The 22422-nt window shown below is 42.2% G+C and overlaps 1 protein-coding gene across 1 annotated transcript in view; it reads right to left on the bottom strand.

The window, feature by feature from the left end:
• Positions 1 to 22422, bottom strand: part of slc67a1 (solute carrier family 67 member 1) — a 114269-nt gene that overhangs the window by 2163 nt on the left and 89684 nt on the right. The window contains exons 8-9 of the mRNA XM_080190411.1: positions 4966 to 5067; positions 1124 to 1244 (exon numbers count right to left, since the gene is read on the bottom strand). Coding sequence (XP_080046537.1) covers positions 1124 to 1244; positions 4966 to 5067 — 223 coding nt within the window. The remainder of the gene's footprint in view (positions 1 to 1123; positions 1245 to 4965; positions 5068 to 22422) is intronic.

Raw genomic sequence — 22422 nt, 5'->3', positions numbered from 1 at the left:
GGATAGGGGAATAATAGCTGTGCACAGCTGTATGTGGTTTTCATTACTTGCATTTCTACTGCATTCTTCATGTGCAGGAAGATGTTGAAATCACAGCAGCTTGTTTTGCACAGAGGAAGGTCCCACAAACAGCAACATGATAACCATCGGATAATTTGCTTAAGCAACATTAATTGAAAGATAAATATTAGGAGGGGCATTAGATAAAATTTCCCAGCATTTCTTTGAAATAATGTCATGGGTTTGTTTACGTCCATCTTAGTGAGCAAACTGGCCAACGTTTAAGATTGCATTAGAAGTAGCGCTGTATCCCTCAGTGTTACACTGGATGTCAGCCTAGAGTTGTACTCAAATCTCTAGAATGGGACTTGAACCTGCAACCTTCTGACTAAGAAGTGAGAATGAGACAGTTAGGACAGGCTATGACAAAGCCATAACAGGATTGAAAAGCTAACCTGAGAATTTTACTGTAATTTGGACCTTGGATAAGAAAGGGTAATGGAGAAGGATGATGGTGTGTGTGTGTGGGTGTGTGTGTGGGGGGGGGAGGTGTCAGGGGAATAGTGAGGTAAGCATGTGGGTTGCAGTTCTGAACATACTGGAGGTTGAGGCAAGGAGGGACATCTTTACAGAAGTTGAACCTTGAGGTGATGAAGATAGTAGGGTTCCAGTTGCAAGGATGGAGGTACTGGCAAGCTTTTCCGTACCATGACCACACAACTACTCATTATGTGTGAACTTAGGTAGTCTTGGCAAACTAGTACAACATGGGGAGGGGAAAGGAAGGGAATTTGTGTGAATTTTGGCTTTCCCGATGTCCACATAAGCACACAGTCCAACATGGTTCAATGAATAAGGAGGTGAAACAGAATCATGGAGCCCAGAACGAGGCCTATAGTGCTTGTGGCAGTTTTTTGAAAAAGGTGATTTAATGAGCCCCTGCATCTCCCTGATCAGCTAACAATTCAGGACAGAGCCTGGCACTTTCTGGTCTGCATGGCTCAGTAAGCCACTTACTATATAGTGTACTTTCATAATCAATCATAACAGAATGGGAGGGTTTGAAGGGGGTGTTTAATAGCAGCAATACATTAATAATTACTGTATTGTGTTGTTCACTTACCAGTGTCTGTAGGAGGAACTATTTTGGTTAATATACTATTTGTGGTGAGGTAGAAACCAGAGATTGCCAGGGACATTGGGATGCAAATGAGGCAGAATTGCACTACATTTGTCATCACTGCCTGAAGAAAGACAGATGGAAATAATTAATCTTGGAACAATGGAAAGAATTAAAGCCAAATGGCAAAGTCATGACAGTATATTTTGTTTGTGATTTACAAGTTATGGAGGTACACTCCAGCTCTGCTGACAATTCTTCACATTGGTAATATTAGAGCTTAAGATTGCACAGAAGGGCTAGGGATAGGAAGTAAATGCTATTAATGCCAGCAATGCCAATATCCCATGAATAATAAAAAAAATGGCTACCTGGGTGAGATATGTCAGAAAGCACTTGGCAAACTGCAACTGAGCAACAGTTAATGCTTCCAGAATGGAAGGAAGAGGTTGAGAGAAAATCAATAAAAAACATCTCCAAAAACTACCCTTAAGTCTTGTTACTGTGATTTCTTTCATTCATGGGCTGTGGACTTTGCTGGCTAGGCCACCATTAATTGTCCATCCCTAATTATCCTTGAGAAATAGATAGTGAGCTGCCTTCTTGAACCACTATAGTCCATGTGTAGGTCCACCCACAGTGCTGTTAGGCAGAGAGTTTTAAGATTTTGACTCAGCATTTGTGAAGGAATGGCAATATATTCCTAAGTCTGGATGGTGAGTGGCTTGGAAAGGAACTTGTGATGTTGTTCCCCATGTGTCTGCTGCCTTTGTTCTTTTAGCTGGAAATGGTCATGGGTTTGAAACATGCTGTCTGAGGAGCCCTGGTGAGTTCCTGCAGTGCATCTTGTAGATGGCACACACTGCTGCTATTGTCTATTGGAGTTGTAAAGAGTGAATGTTTATGCATGGGTTTGCAATCAAATGGATTGTTTGGTCCCGGATGTTGTTGAGCTTCTTGAGTGTTACTGGAGCTGTACTCATCCAGGCAAGTAAGGGGCCTGGATATCGTCCAGGTCATGCTGCATTTACACATGGCTGATTCAGTATTTAAAGAGTTGTGATTGATGCTGAACATGTGCAATCATCAGCGAACATTTCCATTTCCAATCTAATGATGGAAGGAAGGTCATTGTTGAAGCAGCTGAAAATTGTTGGGTCCGAGTTCTCCTGCAGTGATGCCCTGGGACTGAGAAGATTGACCTCCAATAACCACCTCCTCTGTGGTAGGTATCATTCCAATTCTTGAAGAGTATTCCTTGGATTCCCTTTGTTGTCAGTTTTGTTTGGAGTCCTTAATTCCACACGTAGTCAGAACTGTCTCAATGTCAATGGCAATCACTCATCTCACTTCTGGAATTCAGCTCTTTTGTTTATGTTTGAGCCAAGGCTATAATGAAGTCAGGAGCTGAGTGGCCCTGACAGGACACAGGCTGAGCATCAGTGAGCAGGTTATTGCTGAACAAATGCCACTTGTTGATGACCCCTTTCATCACTACTAATGGACATGAGCAGTCTGATGGGTTGGTAATTGACCTGGCTGGATTTGACCTGCTTATAGCGTACAAGACATAGCTGGACAGTTTTCCATATTGCCGGTAGATAGCAGTGTTGTAGTTGCACTGGAATAGCTTAGCTAGGAACATGGCAAGTAATGGAGCATAAGTCTTCAGTACTATTGTCAGAATATTGTCAGCGCCCTTGCAATGTCTAGTGCCTATAGCTGTTTCTTGATGTCACATGGAGTGAATCAAATTGGCTGAACACTGATATCTATGATACTGGGGAACTCTGGAGTAGGCCAAGGTGGATCATCCAATTGACATCTCTGGCTGAGGGTTGTTCCTAATGTTTCATTTTACAAATGTTTTAGGGCAACTCGCACCCACATGTATACCATTGATCTCCCACATCTGCTGGGTCTGTCCAGTCCATGGGATAGGACATACCGAGAGATGGTGATGGTCTAGGACATCTTTGTACCGATGTGCTGGGCTCCCCCATCATTGAGGATGATTTGTGGAATCCACTGCATGCTGCTATGCTGTTTTACATTGTCAACACTTTATTTTTAGATATGCCTGGTGCAGCTACTAGCATGCTCTCCTGCAGTCTTCATTGAACCAGAATTGGTAATAATGGGATATGCTAAGCCATTCGGTTACAGATTGCATTTGAGTACAATTCTGCTGTGATGGCCCACAGCGTCTCATGGTTGCCCAGTCTTGAGGTGCTGGATCTGTTTGAAATCTACCCCATTTAACATGGTGGTAGTGCCACACAACATGGAAGGTATCCTCAATGTTTCAACATTATCCCCAAAAGGACTGTGCAGTGATCACTTCTACCGACTGATATTAACCTATATTGCTGATATTGAAGTCCCCCACCCAGAGGACATTCTATGCTCTTGCTGCCTTCAGTACTTCTTCCAAGTGTTGTTCAATATTCGGTATGGAGGAATGCTGATTCATCAGACAACAGTGGTGCACATTGTCCTGACGTCATTGAGAGTACATGGGGTCTGGAGTGAATGTCGAGGACTCCCAGGACAACTCCTACCCACCTATATATCACTGTTGGTGGGACAGGACATATTAGGGATGGTGATGTTGGGATGTTATCTGCAAGGTATGATTCCATGGGTATGACTATGTCAACTATTGCTTGACTGGTCTGTGAGGCAGCTTTCCTTCTCCCACTTTTGGTACAAGCCACATTGCAGGGTTGTCAGGGCTCAGTTTGCTGTTGTCAGGTGTTCATTCCTTAATCAATTTTCTGTAGTGATTTCATACAACTCAATGGTTTGCTAAGCCATTTCAGAGGACACTTGTGATAATGTTTCTGTGAATCTGCTGCACATGTAGACCAGACCTAAAGGATATTAGTGAACCAGATGGGTTTTTACAACAATCATTTCATGGTCAACATTAGGCTTTTATTTGCTGAATTTTATTGATTGAATTTAAATTCGACCATCTGCCTTGGTGGGATTCGAACCCAGGTCCCCAGAGTATTACACCGAGCTCTCTCGATTACTAATACATTGACAATACCACTACATCACTATTTTCCCCAGTGGACTCTGTAAGCTCCAGTCTCCCATACCTTACTGCTTATATTGTGCAAAGGCCCTCAGACTAACTAACAACATTTTCAAAGGTCTTCAAAGGAATCCAACAGCACAGTCTCTTGCATCTGTTTCTGTTGCCTCCACCGCTCCCTCACTGTTTCAAGCAATGAAATCCTATCTACCTGCACAAAACCTAAGTTATTCCCCTCAGCCTGAGAATGCTTCAGATTCTACAGGAATAGTTTCTAACTTTTACCCTATGACCCTTATCTTACATCACTGAGAGGATGTGGACTAGCCTCAAGCTATGAGCTGCATCCTGCTATAAAAGTTAGGTCCATAACCACAGCTGCCATGAGACAGCTCATGAGGTTATTGTGGTGATGGACAAAAGCTTTTATTTAACAGTTCTATTTGAATTGTGGATTTCCTGTCAATTTTCTCTCCTCCTCCTCTCTGTCAATCCCTCAAGGTTTGACCAAGTTTCCAGGAATTGTAGGTTAATCTCCAGTACACTTCTGCAGACAACCAGGAAGCAAAATTGTCAGAGTATTATAAAATAATTGTGATTTTCTTTCCATTTTTCTTAACACCTCTGACCCTGTGTGCGCAACCTCCTTCATCTTTGTAGCTCACTAACACACCAGCTGGTACATTACTTGCTGGTCATTAAGGCATGTGCTCCCATTATTTTCTCGATATACTTACATTGAATACAAGAAAGATGAAGAACACTGCCCTGCACAATGCAGGGGTACAAGATCAAAACTTACCGTGGCCAAACCCACCAGACAAATCAGCAGGATGGACCAGGAAAGTAACATTCTCTCTTTAATCCACTGAGTCAGCCATCCAACCACTAGCCCCTGCATAACCTAGGAAACAGCAAAAACGATCAGAGAGCTACTGATACTGATTTCATCTTAAGAACATGCTATAGCTTAGAAAACAAATAGGGGACTAGGTAGGGTACTGTTTTATGACCCAGATTTGAATTCAGCTAAGATTAATGAAATAAAATTACCCTCTTTTGAGTTATAGAAGAATAAGAAATATCAGTAGTTTCTGCAACTATTCAGTGGTTTGTTTTCTCTTCAATCACTCCCAACACCTCACCTCCTTCCCACACAATCAGAAGAGCTTTTCCCTCCTTTCTCTTCACCCGCCAAGTCTCCAGGTGAAGTAGTGATTAACTTGTACTTTTTCAAGTTAGCACATTGTATTCACCACTCCCAGTGCTCCCAATACTCCCCTCTACACAGGGGCGACCAAATGCAGATTGGGTGGCCATTTTGCAGAACACCTCCACTCAGTGCGCAAGGATGACCCGGAGCTTCTGGTTCCTTGTCAGTTTAATTCACCACCTGCTCTCATTCTCATATGGGTGGCATAGTGGCACAGTGGTTAGCACTGCTGCCCCACAGTGCCAGAGACCCCAGTTCAATTCCAGCCTCGGTCACTGTCTGCGTGGAATTTGCATGTGCTCCCTGTGCCTGCGTAGGTTTCCTCCCACACTCGGTTTAGGTGGATTGGCCATGCTAAATTGACCCTAATGTCAGGGGGATTAGCAGGGTAAATGTATGGGGTTACAGGAATAGGGCCTGAGTTGCATTGCGGTCAGTACAGACTTGGACTAAATGGCCTCCTTCTGCACTGTAGCGATTCTATGATTCATATTTCTGTCCTCAACCTGCAACGGTATACCAATGAAGCTCAATGCAAGCTTGAGGAACAGCACCTCATCTTTTGATCAGGCACTTTACCACCTTCTGGACTCAAAATTGGGTTCAAAACTTTCAGGCCACGAGCTGTCCCCGATTTGTTTAGTTTTTTTTCACCATGTGCTGATTTGAATCTAGTTTTTCATGCTTTTGTTTTCAGACACAGCTATTCATTATTCTGCTGCTCACACTCATTCTGGACAAATGTATTATTTCTTTGCTATACTCCCTATGCATTTTTTGGCATGGCAATTTTTACATATAATCAATCTCTCCTGTCCTCTACGCTATTTCAGACCTGTCATTTTCTTCTTTCTCCCCATTCCCCTTTCAAAACATAAAACTGGTCACAATTCTACTTTCTTTGAGTTTGAGTCATTTTGAATTCTGTTTCTCTCTCCATAGATGCAGTCAAACCTGCTGTGAATTTCCAGCTCTTTCAGTTTTTATTTTATATTATTGAGTTGGAGCAGTTTGAATTTACAATCTTATGTCTTTATCTCTCGGTGCTATGTCAGATTATATTTTATTCACTGGGCTAGCAGGCATCTGTGAACAGTTTTAATTCTTAACAGTGAAGCAGTGAGGATGAGCTTGGTAACAGTTTAATCATACAACACATGTCCTCGACTATGTCAAAGAACATAGATATGTATCTGGGTATAAGTGCTCATGCTAATCACTCTGATTTCAATGTATATGGAACTGTATGCGGAGTTGTATGTTGGAACTGCACAGTGGTTAGCACTGCTGCCTCACAGTACTAGGGTCCCGGGTTCGATTCCTGGCTTGGGTTGCTGTCTGTGCGGAGTCTGCATATTCTCCCTGTGTCTGCGTGGGATTCCTCTGGTGCTCCGGTTTCCTCCCACAGTCCAAAGATTTACGGGTTTAGGTGGATTGGCTATGCTAAATTGACCATTAGTGTCAGGGGGATTAGCAGGGCAAATACGTGGGATTGGGTCTGGGTGGGATTGTTGTCGGTGTAGGTTCAATGGCCCCCTTCTGCACTGTAGGGACTCTATGATTCAATGATGGAAGTACACTGAGGACATGTTTTGTGGAGTTAGCAGTACACATAGCTTGTGAGACATTGACTATACAGTATGTGGAGCTGACATACCTTTTTCTGCAGTCACTGACTCAACAATGGCAGGCTAATGGGTGTTTCTGTGACTTGAGGCATCAACTGTCCACCTGTTTCAATCACAAACAGGGAGGTTACTTCCTCCCTCATTCGAATAATCACTTCATTCTTCTTTTGTCTGGTGTCAGTGAGTTCAGATTCCAGACAAACAAGTACCGGACAGGTGTTTCGGTAACCTCCAGACACTTGGCCATGCTCTTGCACTACATGTGAATACTGCATCACAATCCAGCTCTCTCCAGACTGGCATACCACCTGTTGTGGTATGGAGCCAGACTGGTTGGAAGATTCCAACTTTCACACATATACTGAAATGAGTTAGCAGATTTCAACATAGGCACCAATACAATAGGCCACAATATTCTGAGGTTAATGGCTTGTTAAAAAATTCATTCATGGGACTTGTGCGTCGCTGGCTGGGCCAGCATTTATTGCTCATCCCTAGTTGCCCTTGCTCAGAGGGCAGTTGAGAGTCAACCACATTGCTGTGGCTCTGGAATCACATGTAGGCTAGACAGTGTAAGGGTGGCAGATTTCCTTCCCTAAAGGACATTAGTGAACTAGCTGGGTTTTTCCGACAATTGACAATGGTTTCATGGTCATCAGTTGATTCTTAATTCCAGAGCTTTTCTATTGAATTCAAATTCCACCATCTGCCCTGGTGGGACTCGAACTCAGGTCCCCAGAACATTAGCTGAGTTTCTCGATTAATAGTCTAGTGATAATACTGCTAGGCCATTGCCTCCTCCAGGAAACCAGGAACAATTTCTAACCGTAGTCCAGTAACTGTTCTCTGGAAATTATGCAGTGTTGACAGTTCAGCTGTAATACTGCCCATGATGGTGAACTCCAGCTCCCACAGTGTCCTCCAGTGCCGGTGGACACCGCATGCTCCCTCTTCAAGGTTACCCGGCCATGAATATAGCCACGGTAGACAGGCAGTCTGGTCAGGCACCCCCTTGACTGGTTGTTGCCTGGACTTGTTAATGACCAGCCTGGCTGGGCCCCACAGCAGGCTTATGAGGAACTGTACCAGGTGAGTGCCAATTTACTGTTTCGACTCGCACATTAAGAATGGTCACTTGTCAGAATACCAGATTACTGTTGGTCCTTAAAAAACACAACCCCAATATAACTGGGTGTTCAGAAAATGGAGGGAGAAAAATTAGTATTTTACAAATGATCACGACTCACCATAGGTCTATGGGGGTCCCTCAGCTATGGCCTGACTAGAAAAAAAAAACCTGCAAATGCTGGAAATTAGAAAAGCAAACAGCGTCCTGTGCCTGCAGCTGACTATGCAAACCTATCTTGCCTTTGTTTATCCATCTGGAATCTGGGCTCATTGTTACTAAATAAAGAGGAAGGAAGTCATTTGAAAAGACTGTGATAAAGCCACCTCCCTGTTAATGAATGAAACAGGTGGACTAACCCTGCCAGGTATGATGCAATCTTCAGTTCAGTTGAGCTCAAAAATGTAATAAACAGTCTTTTCTCTTGCCAAGTAGCCTTTGAACAGAATGCAATTACTTTTATGAGAATGTGAGGCAGTTTTGCCAGGGATTTGTTGGGGGTAGGGGCAGCAACTCTGCCAACACTCACCTCTCAGAATTTTTAACAGCTGAAGGGGTGAGGGTGCAATTTGAAAATCACATTCCCGGAGGGCAGCACTGGATTCCGCACTCTCTGGAATGCAAAGCGGGATGGGGGAGAATGGCAAACCTGCTCATCTTCAACTGGCTCTTCAAGATACTACCTACTCTCTTCTGTAGGGCAGTGACAGGATCCGTCATGGCTGCCATTTGCCTTTGCCATTCGAGCGTTGCAGACATGGTAAAATGCCAAATCGTAGCACATTATGATCTTCATTAATCATTAGTATATGGAATTCCCTTCCCCAGAATGCAGTGAAGGCTGGGTCACTGAATTTATTCAAGGCACAGTTGGATTTTTGATAAACAAGGGAGTCAAGGGTTATGGCAGGCAGACAGCAAAGTGGAGTTGTGACACAACTAAATCAACAGCCAGGGTCTTATTAGATGGTGGAGCAGCTCAAAAGGCTGAATGGCCTACTCTAGCTCCCATGTTCCAGAACTAAGGCATCAAACATAGGCTCACAGGAACAGCAGTTGACTATTTAGCCCCCAGAGCCTTTTCCACAATAAGATCATGACTGAACTATGAACTAGCTCCATATTCCCATTTTGCCTCATATCCCTTAGTACCTTTGGATAACAAAAATCTATTACTCTCAGATTTCAAAATAACAAGTGATCAAGCCCTAGTTGCTGTTTTTGGAAGAGAGTTCCATACTTTTACTATTCTTTGTGTTTAGTAATTTCACTCTGAAAGGTCTAGACTTTTGAACGTGATGGACAATGGTAGCAGTTGCATAGGAACACCACCAACTGCAAGTTCTCCTCCAAGTCACAAACCATGCTGACTTGGAACTACAGTACCATTCCTTCATTGCTGGATCGCAGTCTGGAACTCTTCTGGCCACACTACTGACACTGCATTGACTGCATCAGTTTAAGGTGGCAGCTCATCCCATCCTCTCAGAGACAGTTAGGAATGGGTAACAAATCAGAGAATCCTTACAGTAGAGAAGGAGGCCATTCAGCCCATCGTGCCTGCACCAACAACAATCCCACCCTGACCCTATCTTTGTAATCCCACATATTTACCCTGCCAATCCCCTGGCACTAAGGGGCAATTTAGCATAGCCAATTAATCTAACACACACATTTTTGCAATGTGGGAGGAATCCTGAGCATCTGGAGGAAACCCATGCAGACACGAAGAATGTAAAAACTCTACATGGACAGTCACTCAAAGCCAGAACGTGGGTCCCTGGTGCTGCGAGGCAGTAGTGCTAACGACTGTGCCACTGCACCGCTGGCCTTTCTAGCAATACCCATATCCCATAATTAATTTTAAAAAACACATGCGTGGCAATGCATAAAATTTAAATAGACAGAAGAAAACTGATCACAAACAACAACCGAGTTTTGAAGGGAATATTATTAAATAATGTGGCTACAACAGGTCACAGGCTGAATATTCTGCTCATAGGCAAGGTGCAGAATGAGTTAGATGAGAGTAAAGATCTCTTTATACCAATCCTACACTGAGCTTTAATCCTAATCATAGCAAATTTTCTTCCACCGTGCGACTGTTTCAGACTTTGGAAAATTCTTTCAGCTACGGTAACTGAAACTGGGATTCTGTTGATGGCATTTAATAGATACAGGAAAGTAGAATTTCCAACACAAGGTGATCTAAGCACAAAAATCTTCCTCATTCCCAGAAATGCTTTGGTTTAAAGGGCATTGAAGGAATCACACATCATGATGGGAATTTGCTTCCTGAATGCTTTGTGTTGAGAGAAAGAAATGATGCTGCTTTTAACTGTGAGTTTTGCTTAAAATGTGCTGCATGCATGTCAGGTAAGAATAGGACAGCTTTGGCTGATTTGGCATTTGGCATGATTCAGAATAGATCTGATCCTCATCAATTTGTCTCAGACCTGAAGAAGGTTCACCTGAGTGAGGTATTGGGAGAGCACCTTAGAGTATAACCCATTAGGAATAATAGGTATTTTTACATTATGGCAGTGCAGTTCACCAAGTAGTGACTGCCAAAAAAAATCTTTTGGATCTGCAATAAAGTGACAGTATAATAAACCATTGAAATGTCACTCGACAAATTTACCTTTGCCTGAAGACCTCCTATTCTGTCTGTTGTGAGAGCTGTTCTCTGGATTACGTTGTAGAGTTAAGCACTTCTGCAGAAACTGGCACCTAAAGCCCACTGTAAGAGGATAGAGTGCCACCCAGAGATTTCTCCATAAAGAAAGAATTTGTTTCTCTAGTCCTTACGTGCTCTAAAGATGCCCAAAGTGCTTCACAATCAATGATTTTGTTTGAAGCAATCCCTGTTGTAAGGTTGGGAATTTCTGGAGCCAATTTACAAAAATACCTCGGCTTTCCCCAAAAGAACACTAAGTACTGCTGTCAAAAAAATGTGGAAGAGACCAAATTTGGTAGGGGGGTGAATTGTGCAGTTAACCTAGAAGAGGGCCAGTGATGCAATGGATAATACGCCTGACTACGGATTAGAAAACTTCAAGTTCGACTCCTAGCTGGTCTGATGTTAAGTTTTGGGCAGCACAGTGGTTAGCACTGCTGCTTCACAGCTCCAGGGACCTGGGTTCGATTCCCAGCTTGGGTCACTGTCTGTGTGGAGTTTGCACATTCTCCTCATGTCAGCATGGGTTTCCTCTGGGTGCTTTGGTTTCCTTCCACAGTCCAAAGATCTGCGGGTTAGGTTGATTGGCCATGCTAAAATTGCCCCTTAGTGTCCTGAGATGCATAGGTTAGAGGGATTAGTGGGTACATTTGTAGCAATAAGAGGGTAGGGCCTGGGTGGGATTGTGGTTGGTGCAGACTCAATGGGCCAAACAGCCTCTTTCTGCATTGTAGGGTTTCTATGATTCTACGAGGACAGCAACAATTTACAGGAAGACATCAATAAACATTCAGAACAGGTATGTAATTAACTAACTTCAATACAGATCAATGGGAGATGCTGCATTTGGGTTGACAGAATAGGGAGGCCACATACTCCTTGGGAAAAAAGGAGTTTAAATTTGGTAGGAAAGCAGAATGATTTGAAGTACAGATACACAAGTCACTAAACATGATGATAAAGGCAGACCAAAGAAGGCATTTTAAATGGAAAATAATTGAAAAGCAGGGAAGTTATGTTAAAACCTGAATAGAGGCTTGATTAGAGCACGTCTGGATTACTTTGAACAAATCTAGTCTCTACATAAGAAGGAAACAGAAGGCAAAAATGATTTCCTAGAGTTATACCAGTACTGAAAGGTTACATATGGAGTAAATCTTTAATATCTGGCATGTGTGGGGAATGGCTGGTGCCAGTTAATCAAAAATGCCAATTAATGTCTAGGTATTTGATTTACCAATGGAATTTGGTGCAATACTTGTAAAATAACAAATATGCAACTACTGAGGAAATAAATACCCTTTTTAGTTTTACTTCTAAATCTTTAATAGTATTTTAAATATAAAAGTGTAAAATAATTCAGTATACAGGTACAGGCCCCATAATATCAGGGAACTAGCAGGATAAATATGTGGGATAGGGCCTGGATGGGATTTTGGTTGGTGCAGACTCGATGGATGGAATGACCTTCTGCACTGTAGGGATGCTATGATTCAGCCCACTGAGTCTATACTGGCCCTTTCAAAGTTGGTCCCATTACCCCCCTGCTCTTTCTTCATATTCCTGCAACTTTTGGGCAGCATGATGCCAAAATGGTTAGGAACCTGGGTTTAATTCCCAGTGTGGGTCACAGTGTGGAGTCTGCACGTTCTCCCCATGTCTGTGTGGGTTTCCTCCGGTTTCCTCCCACAGTCCAAAGATGTGCGGGTTAGGTGGATTGGTCATGCTAAATTGTCCCTTGGTGTCAGGGGAATGAGCTAGGGTAAATGCATGTGGATTTGGGGATAGAGCCTGGGTGGGATCGTGGTCAGTGCAGGCTCAATGGGCCGAATGGCCTCCTTCTAAACTGTAGGAATTCTATGATTTTGGATAACTTCATAATTGCTTCCAGATGATAAAGTGATGGTTTGCATTAGGGGAATATCAGAAATTCTGGTTGATAGAGTGCCAGATAACATGAGTTTATGGTATCTATCAGGAAAGATTGAACAACCGGCTGGTTATTTTTCTTGGAAAACAGTGAGAGGTGACTTGATGGAGATTTTTAAGATTATGAAAGATTTTGGCAGGATAAACATAGAGAAATTGCTTCAGGGCTGACCAGAATGAGGGGTCATGAATATAACATAGTCACTAATAAATTTGATATGGAATTCAGGAAAAAATCCTTTCCCCAGAATGTGGCCATAAGAAGTAGTTGAGGTGAGTAGCACATGTATTAACAAAAAACTAGATAAACATATGAGGGAGGAAAGAAAATAGCTCATGTTTGTAGGTTTAGATGAATAGAGCTGGGTGGAGGTCATGGGAGCATAAACATCAGCAAGAACTGGTTGGGCCATGTGGTTGATTTCTTGCCAGACATTCTATATAATTTGTATATAGTAAGGGCCCACGAATATCAAAAAGATAAATATTCTGATCATCTTTTTAGGGGCTTTAATTGGGAGATAAATGCTGACCAGGACATTGGGAAGATTGCCTGCTCTTAATTGAAAAGTGGTAGTGAAAACTTTCCATTGATCTGAAAGCACTCAAGTGGCTCAGCTATCAAAAATGTAGCACTCTCTCAGTAGTACAATTATGTAGAAACAGGGATGATAAAACCTGATAATGCAAAAGCCCCGAATGCCTTCAAGACAGATAAGAACATTGGAAAACAAAAGACGATTTTTAAAAATGGGGTGATTCAGTGATTTGATATGCCAAGATTATGAGAAGCTACAAGTGTCATAGAGGAAAGATTTGCCCAAAGACCATAAACGTTTGTGTGATGTACACTGTAATCATGCTCTAGGGTACCTCTTTTCTTTCAACCTATTCCCAACACAATCAGCACTGAAATAGCTCCCTTGATAGCTGGACTAGCTGGTTGACCTGACAATGTTTGGATGTGTAGTGTAGAATGAATGGCCTTGGTCAGACTCAGTGCAATGCGTTGTACCTTCCACCTTCTGATGCCTACTATTCTTTTCCAATGTCACCGCTAGTAGCTGAACATAATTAAGAAGCTCCATTGTCAGAGATTAGTATGAGCAGCCCAGTATAAATCTTTCAATGTGTAACACTGGTCTCTACTTTGCATTTGAATGTGCTGCCTTTGGGCTTTTTTTGATTTGCACCTTTTCCCACGGTTACACACGCAACTATTTGATTGTCAGTCAATTTACATTCCACCCTCAGCCTTTCAGGTGCCAAATCGTTACTCATTGTGAGAAAGCAAGTAGCTTGGGTGCAGAGAGGAAACTCAGGTATTTCAAGTTAAAATTAACATCACATGAAACAGCTAATTGTATTATGCTGGGTTTGGATTCCAATCTCTTTGATCTTATAATACGTTAACAAAAGAACAATTGACATCCAGCACTATGTGCAAGATATTTGACAGGACTTTCCATTTTTGATTGGTGGGAATGGTGAAAGATTGAGCAGCAGTACCAAAATGGCTTTATGCCAGTGGGGTTTCCCTGTTTGATTTGGATCCCCCAATGCAGATAGGCCTCCCGCCTTCAACTGTCTATTCATGTCAGCGCGAGGGCGCACCAACGTGAATCACAACTGGCTCCCCATAATGTGTACCTGACAAACAGAACCTGTCACAAGAGCACAGGTGAGTACAGCCCCCAGGGTGAGAGTCACACCCAGGCAGTACCCTTGAGGGGATTCCATGGTGGTGGGGAGGGTTGGATTCCTTTTTTCTATTTTTGTCTTTTTTTTAATATTCTTTCTTTCAAGAGCCTAAGTTGCTGATGGGATGGACTTAATCAAAAGTATGATATAGTTACCATCACAGAAACATGGTTGAGGGGAGGGGAGGGCTGGCAACTAAATGTTCCAAGCTATAGGATCTTTAGGCGAGACAGAAGAAGTGTAAAAAGGGAGGTACTGTCGCACTATTAATTAAGGAGTCAATTACTGCAATAAGGAGAGTTGGTATCTTGGAAGGATCTTTAAACAAGGCTTTGTGGTAGAACCTAGGAATGTTAAGGTGGCAGCCACATTGCTGGAAGTGAATTAAAGGCCCCCAAAGAGCCAGTGGGAAATAGAGGAGCAATTGGGTTATTATACTAGGAGATTTCAACTTTCCCAACATAAATTGGGATAGTTATAGGGCAGGATATGATGGCCTCGCTCGTCCCAAAACCATAAAATCCCACCCGAGGTCAATGGACCTTTCCATTGTCTTCCCTAGACCTGCTCCTATTCCTGGGGGGGGGGGGGGGGGGGGGAGAGGAGGGGGGAAACAGTAAAATTCTGGCCATAGTGTTATGGGTTCAGAGAGGGTGGATTTCTTGAAACATATGGAGGGGAGTTTTTTGTATCAATATGCAGAAGGCAACAAGGGATGGCACAGTGCTGGATATGGTTCTGGGGAACAAAGCTGGACAAATGATCAATTGCGGGAGCATTTTAACGATAGTGACAACAGAGTGCAGTTCAAATTTATTATGGACAAGGAGAAAGCTGGCCTGCAAAAGACGACTTTGGATTGGGGGAAGGCAGATTTTGTTAAAATAAAGGATCTTGCTAAAATTGGCTGGGAGCAGCTTTTTGTGGGTAAGTCTACAGTGGAGCTGGGAAGAGTACAGGTCCAACAAGTACCCTTTAGGCTTAAATGTAGAAGCAATAAGCTCAGAGAACCCTGGATGTCAAGGTCAATTCAGGACTAGATGAGGAAGAAGAGAAAGGCTTTTAGCAAGCCCAAAGGGAGCAATTCAGCTGTGGCCCTTGAGGAATGTAGGAAGTGCAAGAGGGAACTTAAGAAAGGAATTAAAAGAGCAAAAAGGGGCATGAACAAGATTAGGGAGAATCCTAAGATATTTTATCAATACGTTAAAGGGAAGCAGTTAACCATGGAAGAGTAGAGCCCATTAGGATCGAAGGGGACAATCTGTGTATGCAGCTGCAGGATAATGGAAGGGTATTAAATTAATACTTCTTTTTGGTCCTCACTCTGGAAAAGGAGAACGTAGGCACGGAATTCAGGAATAGGGACTGTGAGGAACTTGCACAGTTTGACATAGGAAATGTGGAGGTATAATAGCTCTGATGTACTTAAAAATGGATAAATCCCCTGGCCCAGATGAACTACATCCCAGGCTGTGGTGGAAGGCGAGGTAGTAAATTGTAGAGGCTCTGATGCAAATTTTTAATTCCTCTTTGGCCACTAGGGAAGTGCCAGAGGACTGGAGGATGGTAATATGGTTCCACTTTTCAAGAAGGATGGTAGAAATGAACCTGGGAATTATGGACTGGTGAGTCACACATCATTGGTAAGGAAACTCTCGGAGAAAATTCTGAAGGAGAGAATATCCAATTGGAAAGGCATGGGTTAATTAGGGATAGTCAGCATGGTCTTGTCAGAGAGAGGTCATGCCTAACAAATTTATTTGAATTTTTTGAAAATGTGATCAAGTGTGTGGATTATGGAGGTTCAGTTGATGTAGTCTATATGGATTTTAGCACAGCATTTGGCAAGGTCCCAAATGGGAGACTAATTGAGAAGGTTAAAGCACATGGAATTCAGGGAAACCTGGGAATATGAATCAGAAACTGGCTTACTAATAGGACATAAACGGTAGTGGTAGAAGGATGTTCAAGTTACTGGAGGCTGGTATCCAGCAGTGTACCACAAGGATCAGTACTAGGATCCTTATTGTTTGTTATATACATAAATGATATAGCTGAAAATGTTGTGGTGGGGGAACTGTTAAGTAAATTTGCAGGTGACGCCAAGATTGGTAGGATAGTTAATAGCGAAGAAGATGGTTATAGGTTACAGGAAGATAAAGAGATAAAGATGGGTTGATCAGGTGGACAGAAACGTGTCAGATTGTATTTAATCCTGATAAATGCGAGGTGATGCGCTTTAGAAGAAACAGAATGAGGGAGTATTTAATGAATGGTAGAATACTGGAAAGCTTAGAGGAACAGAGGAATCTTGGGATGGTTATTCAGATTCCTCAAGTTGGCAGAGCATGTGAATAGGATAGTTAGGAAGGCATATGGGGCACTTGCATTTATCAGTCATGCTATAGGACACAAGAGCAAAGAGGTAAGCTGGACTCGTACAGAACACTGGTTAGGCCACAATTGGAGTACTGCATGCAGTTCTGGTCACCTCATAACTGGAAGGATGTGATAACACCAGAAGAGGTATAGAGCAGATTCATCAGGACGCTGCCTAGGATGCAGTATTTGAGCTATAAGGAGCGACTGGATGGGATTGGACTGTTTTCTTTAGAGCAGAGAAGACTGAGGGGGATATGATCAAGTTATACAAGATTGCGTGGTATAGACAGGGTGAGTAGGAGCAGCTGTTCCCTTTGGTTTTGAGATCAATCACAAGAGGGCATAGTTTTAGGTTTGGGAGATTCAAAGGGGATTTGAGAGAAAAAAAATTCACTCAGTCTATTCTTAATCTTGAAATACATGAATAGGATGGGAATAGAGAGATATAGTCCCCGGAAGGGTAGGGGGTTTTAGTTAAGTCAGACAACATGGTCAGTGCAAGCTTGGAGGGCTGAAGGACCTGCTCCTGTGCTGTAATTTTCTTTGTTCTTTATTGGAGAAACTTGGCTTGTTCTCACTGGAATGACAGAGGTTGAGGAGGGGCCTGATAGAAATCTACAAGATTATGAGGGGCATGGACAGAATGAAGTCTTTTTCCCAGGTTGGAAGAGTCAATTACCAGGGGGCATAGGTTTAAGGTGCAAGGGGCAAGGTTTAAAGGAGATGTATGAGGCGAGTTTTTTTTTACATAGAGGGTGGTGGATGTCTGGAACTCGCTGGGGGCGGTGGTGGGGGGGGGGGGTGGGGGTGGTGGTAGTGGAAGCAGATATGATAGTGAGTTTTAAGGGGTGATTTAACAAATATATGAATAGGATGGGAATAGAGAGATCTGGTCTCCGGAAGAGTAAGGGGTTTCAGATGGGCAACATGGTTGATGCAGACTTGGAGGATCAAAGGGCTTGTTCCTGTGCTGTAATTTTTTTTGTTCTTTGCTAGGGGTAAACCTTTCAGGACTGTGGAGGAGAAATCTCTTTACCCAGAGAGTGGTAAGCAATTGGAATTCACTATGACAGAAAGCAGTTGAGGTCAAACAATTGTATGTTCTCAGGAATGAGTTAGCTATAGCTCTTGGGATGAAGGGGATCAAAGGATATTGCGGGGGGGGGGGGGGGAGCGGAATGAAGGCTGGATCAGGCTACTGAGTTGGGTGATCAGCCATGCTCATAATAAATACTGGAGCAGGCTCAAAGAGCCAAATGGCTCTTATTTTCTATGTCACTCTGTACTGGGGTTTAATCTACCCCTGGTATTGAGGAGGATAGGTCTGTCCACGAATTCCACATTCAGTTAAAACATGTTGTACCATGTGACCCACAGAGAAAAGTTTGTGCAGAAAAACAACTATGGCCACAAATCAGTGTAAAAGATTCTCTGGTACTGTGGAGAAAGGTGGTGGTGGTGAATATTTCCATGAGCAAACTGGCAAAATCTTTTGGCAGTTTCATTGTCAAAACTTCCAAACAAGCACCAAAACATTGCTTAGCCAATGGTGAGAAGGTCCTTCTTGTCAAGTTCTGCACAAACACCAGGCAATTCAGTGGCACTCCATAATATCCTGTGATGGGTAAGAGAATGTCACCCATCTCCTTCTAGAATGCGCATTTTCAAAGAATATCTGAAAGGAGTTGCAGTAGTTTTTGCTGGAGTTCATCTAGAGCTGCTCTGTCATGCAAGATTCTTACTTCTAGGGATGCACACTTAAATAAACAACAACATTTGTTAGAAGGCCAATTTGAAGAAAGATGATCTTTGCTCTGCCTGAAACTTGTTGGTCTTCCAGTGCAAGGAGCTGACCAGAATCAAGTGTTTGAGACCGTTACACTCCAAGGTACACAAGCACAAGCTGAGGGCAACTGCAACAAAGCTCATTGGGAAGAGTTAAGACCTTTCCACTAGAGGCCCTTGTCTTGTGTAAAGTCTCTTCAGCCATAAATATCTGAAAATGCTTAACTAATGTAAATATAGATGCCTATAATGGATAACCAATGTTTTACAGGCAGCGATCTGAAAGACTAGAACAGGACAGACAGCCTCACAGTCATATGCATGTCACAGATGATGGAATCCTGACACCCTGCATCTTCTTACAATTCATCATATAGGCTTTTCATGATTACAGCGATATTCCAAAATAATTTGATTACAAATAGATAAAATATGGGATTAAAAAGAAAAAAATACAAATACTGAAAATTTTAAAATGGACACTGATGGAAACGCAGAGCATGTTCATCAATTTCAGAGAGAAAGACCGCAATTAAAGTCTTGAATAGAAATGCATTATCAGAACTTTTCAGATAAAGGATGGCAGAGTGGTTGGTATTGCTGCCTCACAGCTTGGGTCACTGTCTGTATGGAATTTGTACGTTCTCCCCCGTGTTTGTGTGGGTTTCCTCCAGGTGCTCCCGTTTCCTCCCACAACCTGAAAGATGTGCTGGTTAGGTGCATTGGTCATGCTAAATTCTCCCTCAGTGAACCCGAACAGGTGCCGGAGTATGGCGACTAGGGGAGTTTTTCACATAACTTCATTGTGGTGTTAATTACAGCCTACTTGTAATAAACTTTAAATTTTAAACAAAGTGTTGCATGCAAAATGTTAGCCTATCCTTTTTATTTCAGGTGTTGATCAACCTGTTGTATATTTTTAGCATTTTCGGTGGATAAAAGTGGCATATATTGTGTGAGTACACTGTCAGACAATGAGGCACAGTAGTACCTGTGCTAGCATACATCTGCAATCATACATATTAAATCTGAGATCTGCACAAGTCAGAAAAATGTGTCGCATAGAAAACGTGCAAGAATAGAAAGGTCAAGTGTCAGTTAAGGATGAGTCAGGCTTGCATGAATTTAAGCAATGACAGGTATCATTTTATCAGAGACAATCACCAAAGAACAAAAATGTTGCATGAGAATCAAAATGTAGCTGGTGAATTTTTCTAATTTTTCTCTCCTACTCCCTTGAAGGCATTGACTCTTACTGAGGCATAATTCCCCAGCAACTTAGTAATTCCTCATGAGTGTGTCAGGGCAACAAGTGACAAAAAACAATTTAACTGTGAAGCTTTCATAGCTAATGATCCTATGTTCCTAATCACAATTATGCCCTCCTCCAACGTTTTGGCATGTACATTTTCCAGTTGGTGTCATTGGATAGTCATCAAGGGGAGAAATATTGGTTGATTTTTATTCCACCCTAACCTAGGTATACCAAAGCCAATTGTGGCACCCCTACTTTTGCTTGGCTGATCAGTATGGTCTGTATAACACATTACAGCATTTGATGGTGCTTTTACCCACAGAACCATTGGGGAAACACCTGAATCATGCTAATGCAGGAGTATCCAAGTTATTGTCTTGATAGCCTACTGATAGAGGTCTTGAAATCATAAGTGGAAATTTTTGATTTGCAACTCAGATTTTCCTTAAGGATACCACTGCTTTTGCAGTTTTCTGGGGCTTCATAACGTTGTGCTTTGATGTACCTCTCTTTTTGTCCCCAACTGTTTTTAAGAATCATACATATTGCCATCTTTTCCAATTTAATGTACATGTCATCTGCCAATGGCAGACAGTATTGCTCAATGAATTAGGGTTGCAACTATTACAATGAGACCGACCACACTGGGTATTAGAATGAAACTGAAGGATGATGTGGTCCTTCCCTGCACTCAAAGGCTATATTGATATTCACCATCTAAGCACATGTGTGAAAAATGTTGCCTGAACACAACACTAATGGGTGGTCATGTATTGTGTAACGATACCCAAAGTAAGTTTGCAGCTTCATGCAAAAAAGGAGAAAAATTGGAAAACATGGCACCCATTAAAGGTTTTGAGTGTTAACTAGTATCTCAGTGACACCCACTTCCCAGATTGTCACTGCAAAATACAAGAAAATCAATAATAACGTATATTATATTGAGTCTTAAATTTAGTGAGACATACCAAGATGCTTGTCAAAAACAATTTTCCCTTGGAGCAATTCAAAAACTGGAGAAACACACCAAAATATACCTGGATCACAGTCATATGCCTAAATCAGGTAGCGTATATAAATGCTTACTTTTACTTAATTCCTCATAGATAATCAAACTGACTAGTTAATAGTTGCTTTCAGCAGCATTGATATTTTATGCAGAAAGGAGCTGCAGCCTGATTCATTGGGAGTATCCATAAATTCTGTAACATTGACCCACTAAAGTGACAGCAAGAACCTTATTTAAGGGTGTTGCCTTATTAATCATAATCACTGGAACCATTATTCATTTCTCACAGCACTAAGATAAGAAAGCAGCTCATCTGATTTAACTGAAACTGATGACTGGCATTCAATTATGCTTGCACATTTTGGCTCTGACAGAGATCAGTTCTTAGAAGAGCATTGTAATATTTAATATTGGCGGGGTAGGAAGAACTGGTCAGAAAATATTTTTTCAGAATTTATTTTTCCCTGGAATTGACCTGGGTTTTTAATCCTAGTTTTTCACCTCTCTGGGAGATTATTTGGCTTAGTAAGAAGTCTCACAACACCAGGTTAAAGTCCAACAGGTTTATTTGGTAGCACTAGCCATTAGTTTTTGGAGCGCTGCTCCTTCATCAGCTAAGTGGGAGTTCTGTTCACAAACAGGTGATATAAAGACAAACTCAATTTACAAAATAATAGTTGGAATGCGAGTCTTTACAGGTATTCAGGTCTTAAAGGTACAATGTGAGTGAAGAGAAGGTTAAGCACAGGTGAAAGAGATGTTTGACTCGCCAACTTTAAGGTGTTCAAATGGTCATTGGATAGGCATACAGATAACATTGGAATAATTTAGCTTAGAGGGTCATTAGATTGGTTGCACTGGTCGGCGCAACATCGAGGGCCGAAGGGCCTGTACTGCGCTGTAATGTTCTATGTGTATTGTCTCCAGCCAGGACAGTTACACTTAGTTGCTTTCCAACCGTTACTTTGTAAATTGAATTTGTGACTTTATATGCCCTGTTTGTGAGCAGAACTCCCAATTACCCGATGAAGGAGCAGCGCTCCGAAAGCATGTGGCTTGCGCTACCAAATAAATGTGTTGGACTTTAACCTGGTGTTGTGAGACTTCTTACTGTGTTCACCCCAGTCCAATGCCGGCATCTCCACATCAAGATTATTTGGCTGTCAGAGTTGGCTAGACTAGGGAATGCATGTGTCGTGATGCACAAGATACCACAATTGCTTGGAGAGGCTGGAATGACCAGTAGATTTTTCCTCTCATTTACATACTGGTTTGAATTATTGGCCTAATTCATAGGATTATTCACAAAAGTCTGTAGTGCTGCTCAGGAGCTGAAGTGCAGACAAGGTACTGTACCCCCGTGACAAAACAAGTCGTCATAAAGATTATTTCTTATTTTTCATGTAAATTTAGATACTATTAGGAATAAAGCACAAGTAAGTTCAATACATATTTGTGTGTAATGAAAGGTGGAACATGGGCTTAGTTTCAGTTAGATATATTTTTGCAGTTTGATATTAGAAAGTCTTGGGGCCCTGTTTGTATACGTAAATT

The sequence above is a fragment of the Carcharhinus amblyrhynchos genome, chromosome 6 (assembly GCF_965287045.1).
Source record: "Carcharhinus amblyrhynchos chromosome 6, sCarAmb.v2.hapA, whole genome shotgun sequence".
In the NCBI taxonomy this organism is placed as follows: domain Eukaryota; kingdom Metazoa; phylum Chordata; class Chondrichthyes; order Carcharhiniformes; family Carcharhinidae; genus Carcharhinus; species Carcharhinus amblyrhynchos.
The sequence above is the reverse complement of the archived record's forward strand: the minus strand, read 5'-3'. Positions and strand labels throughout refer to the sequence as shown.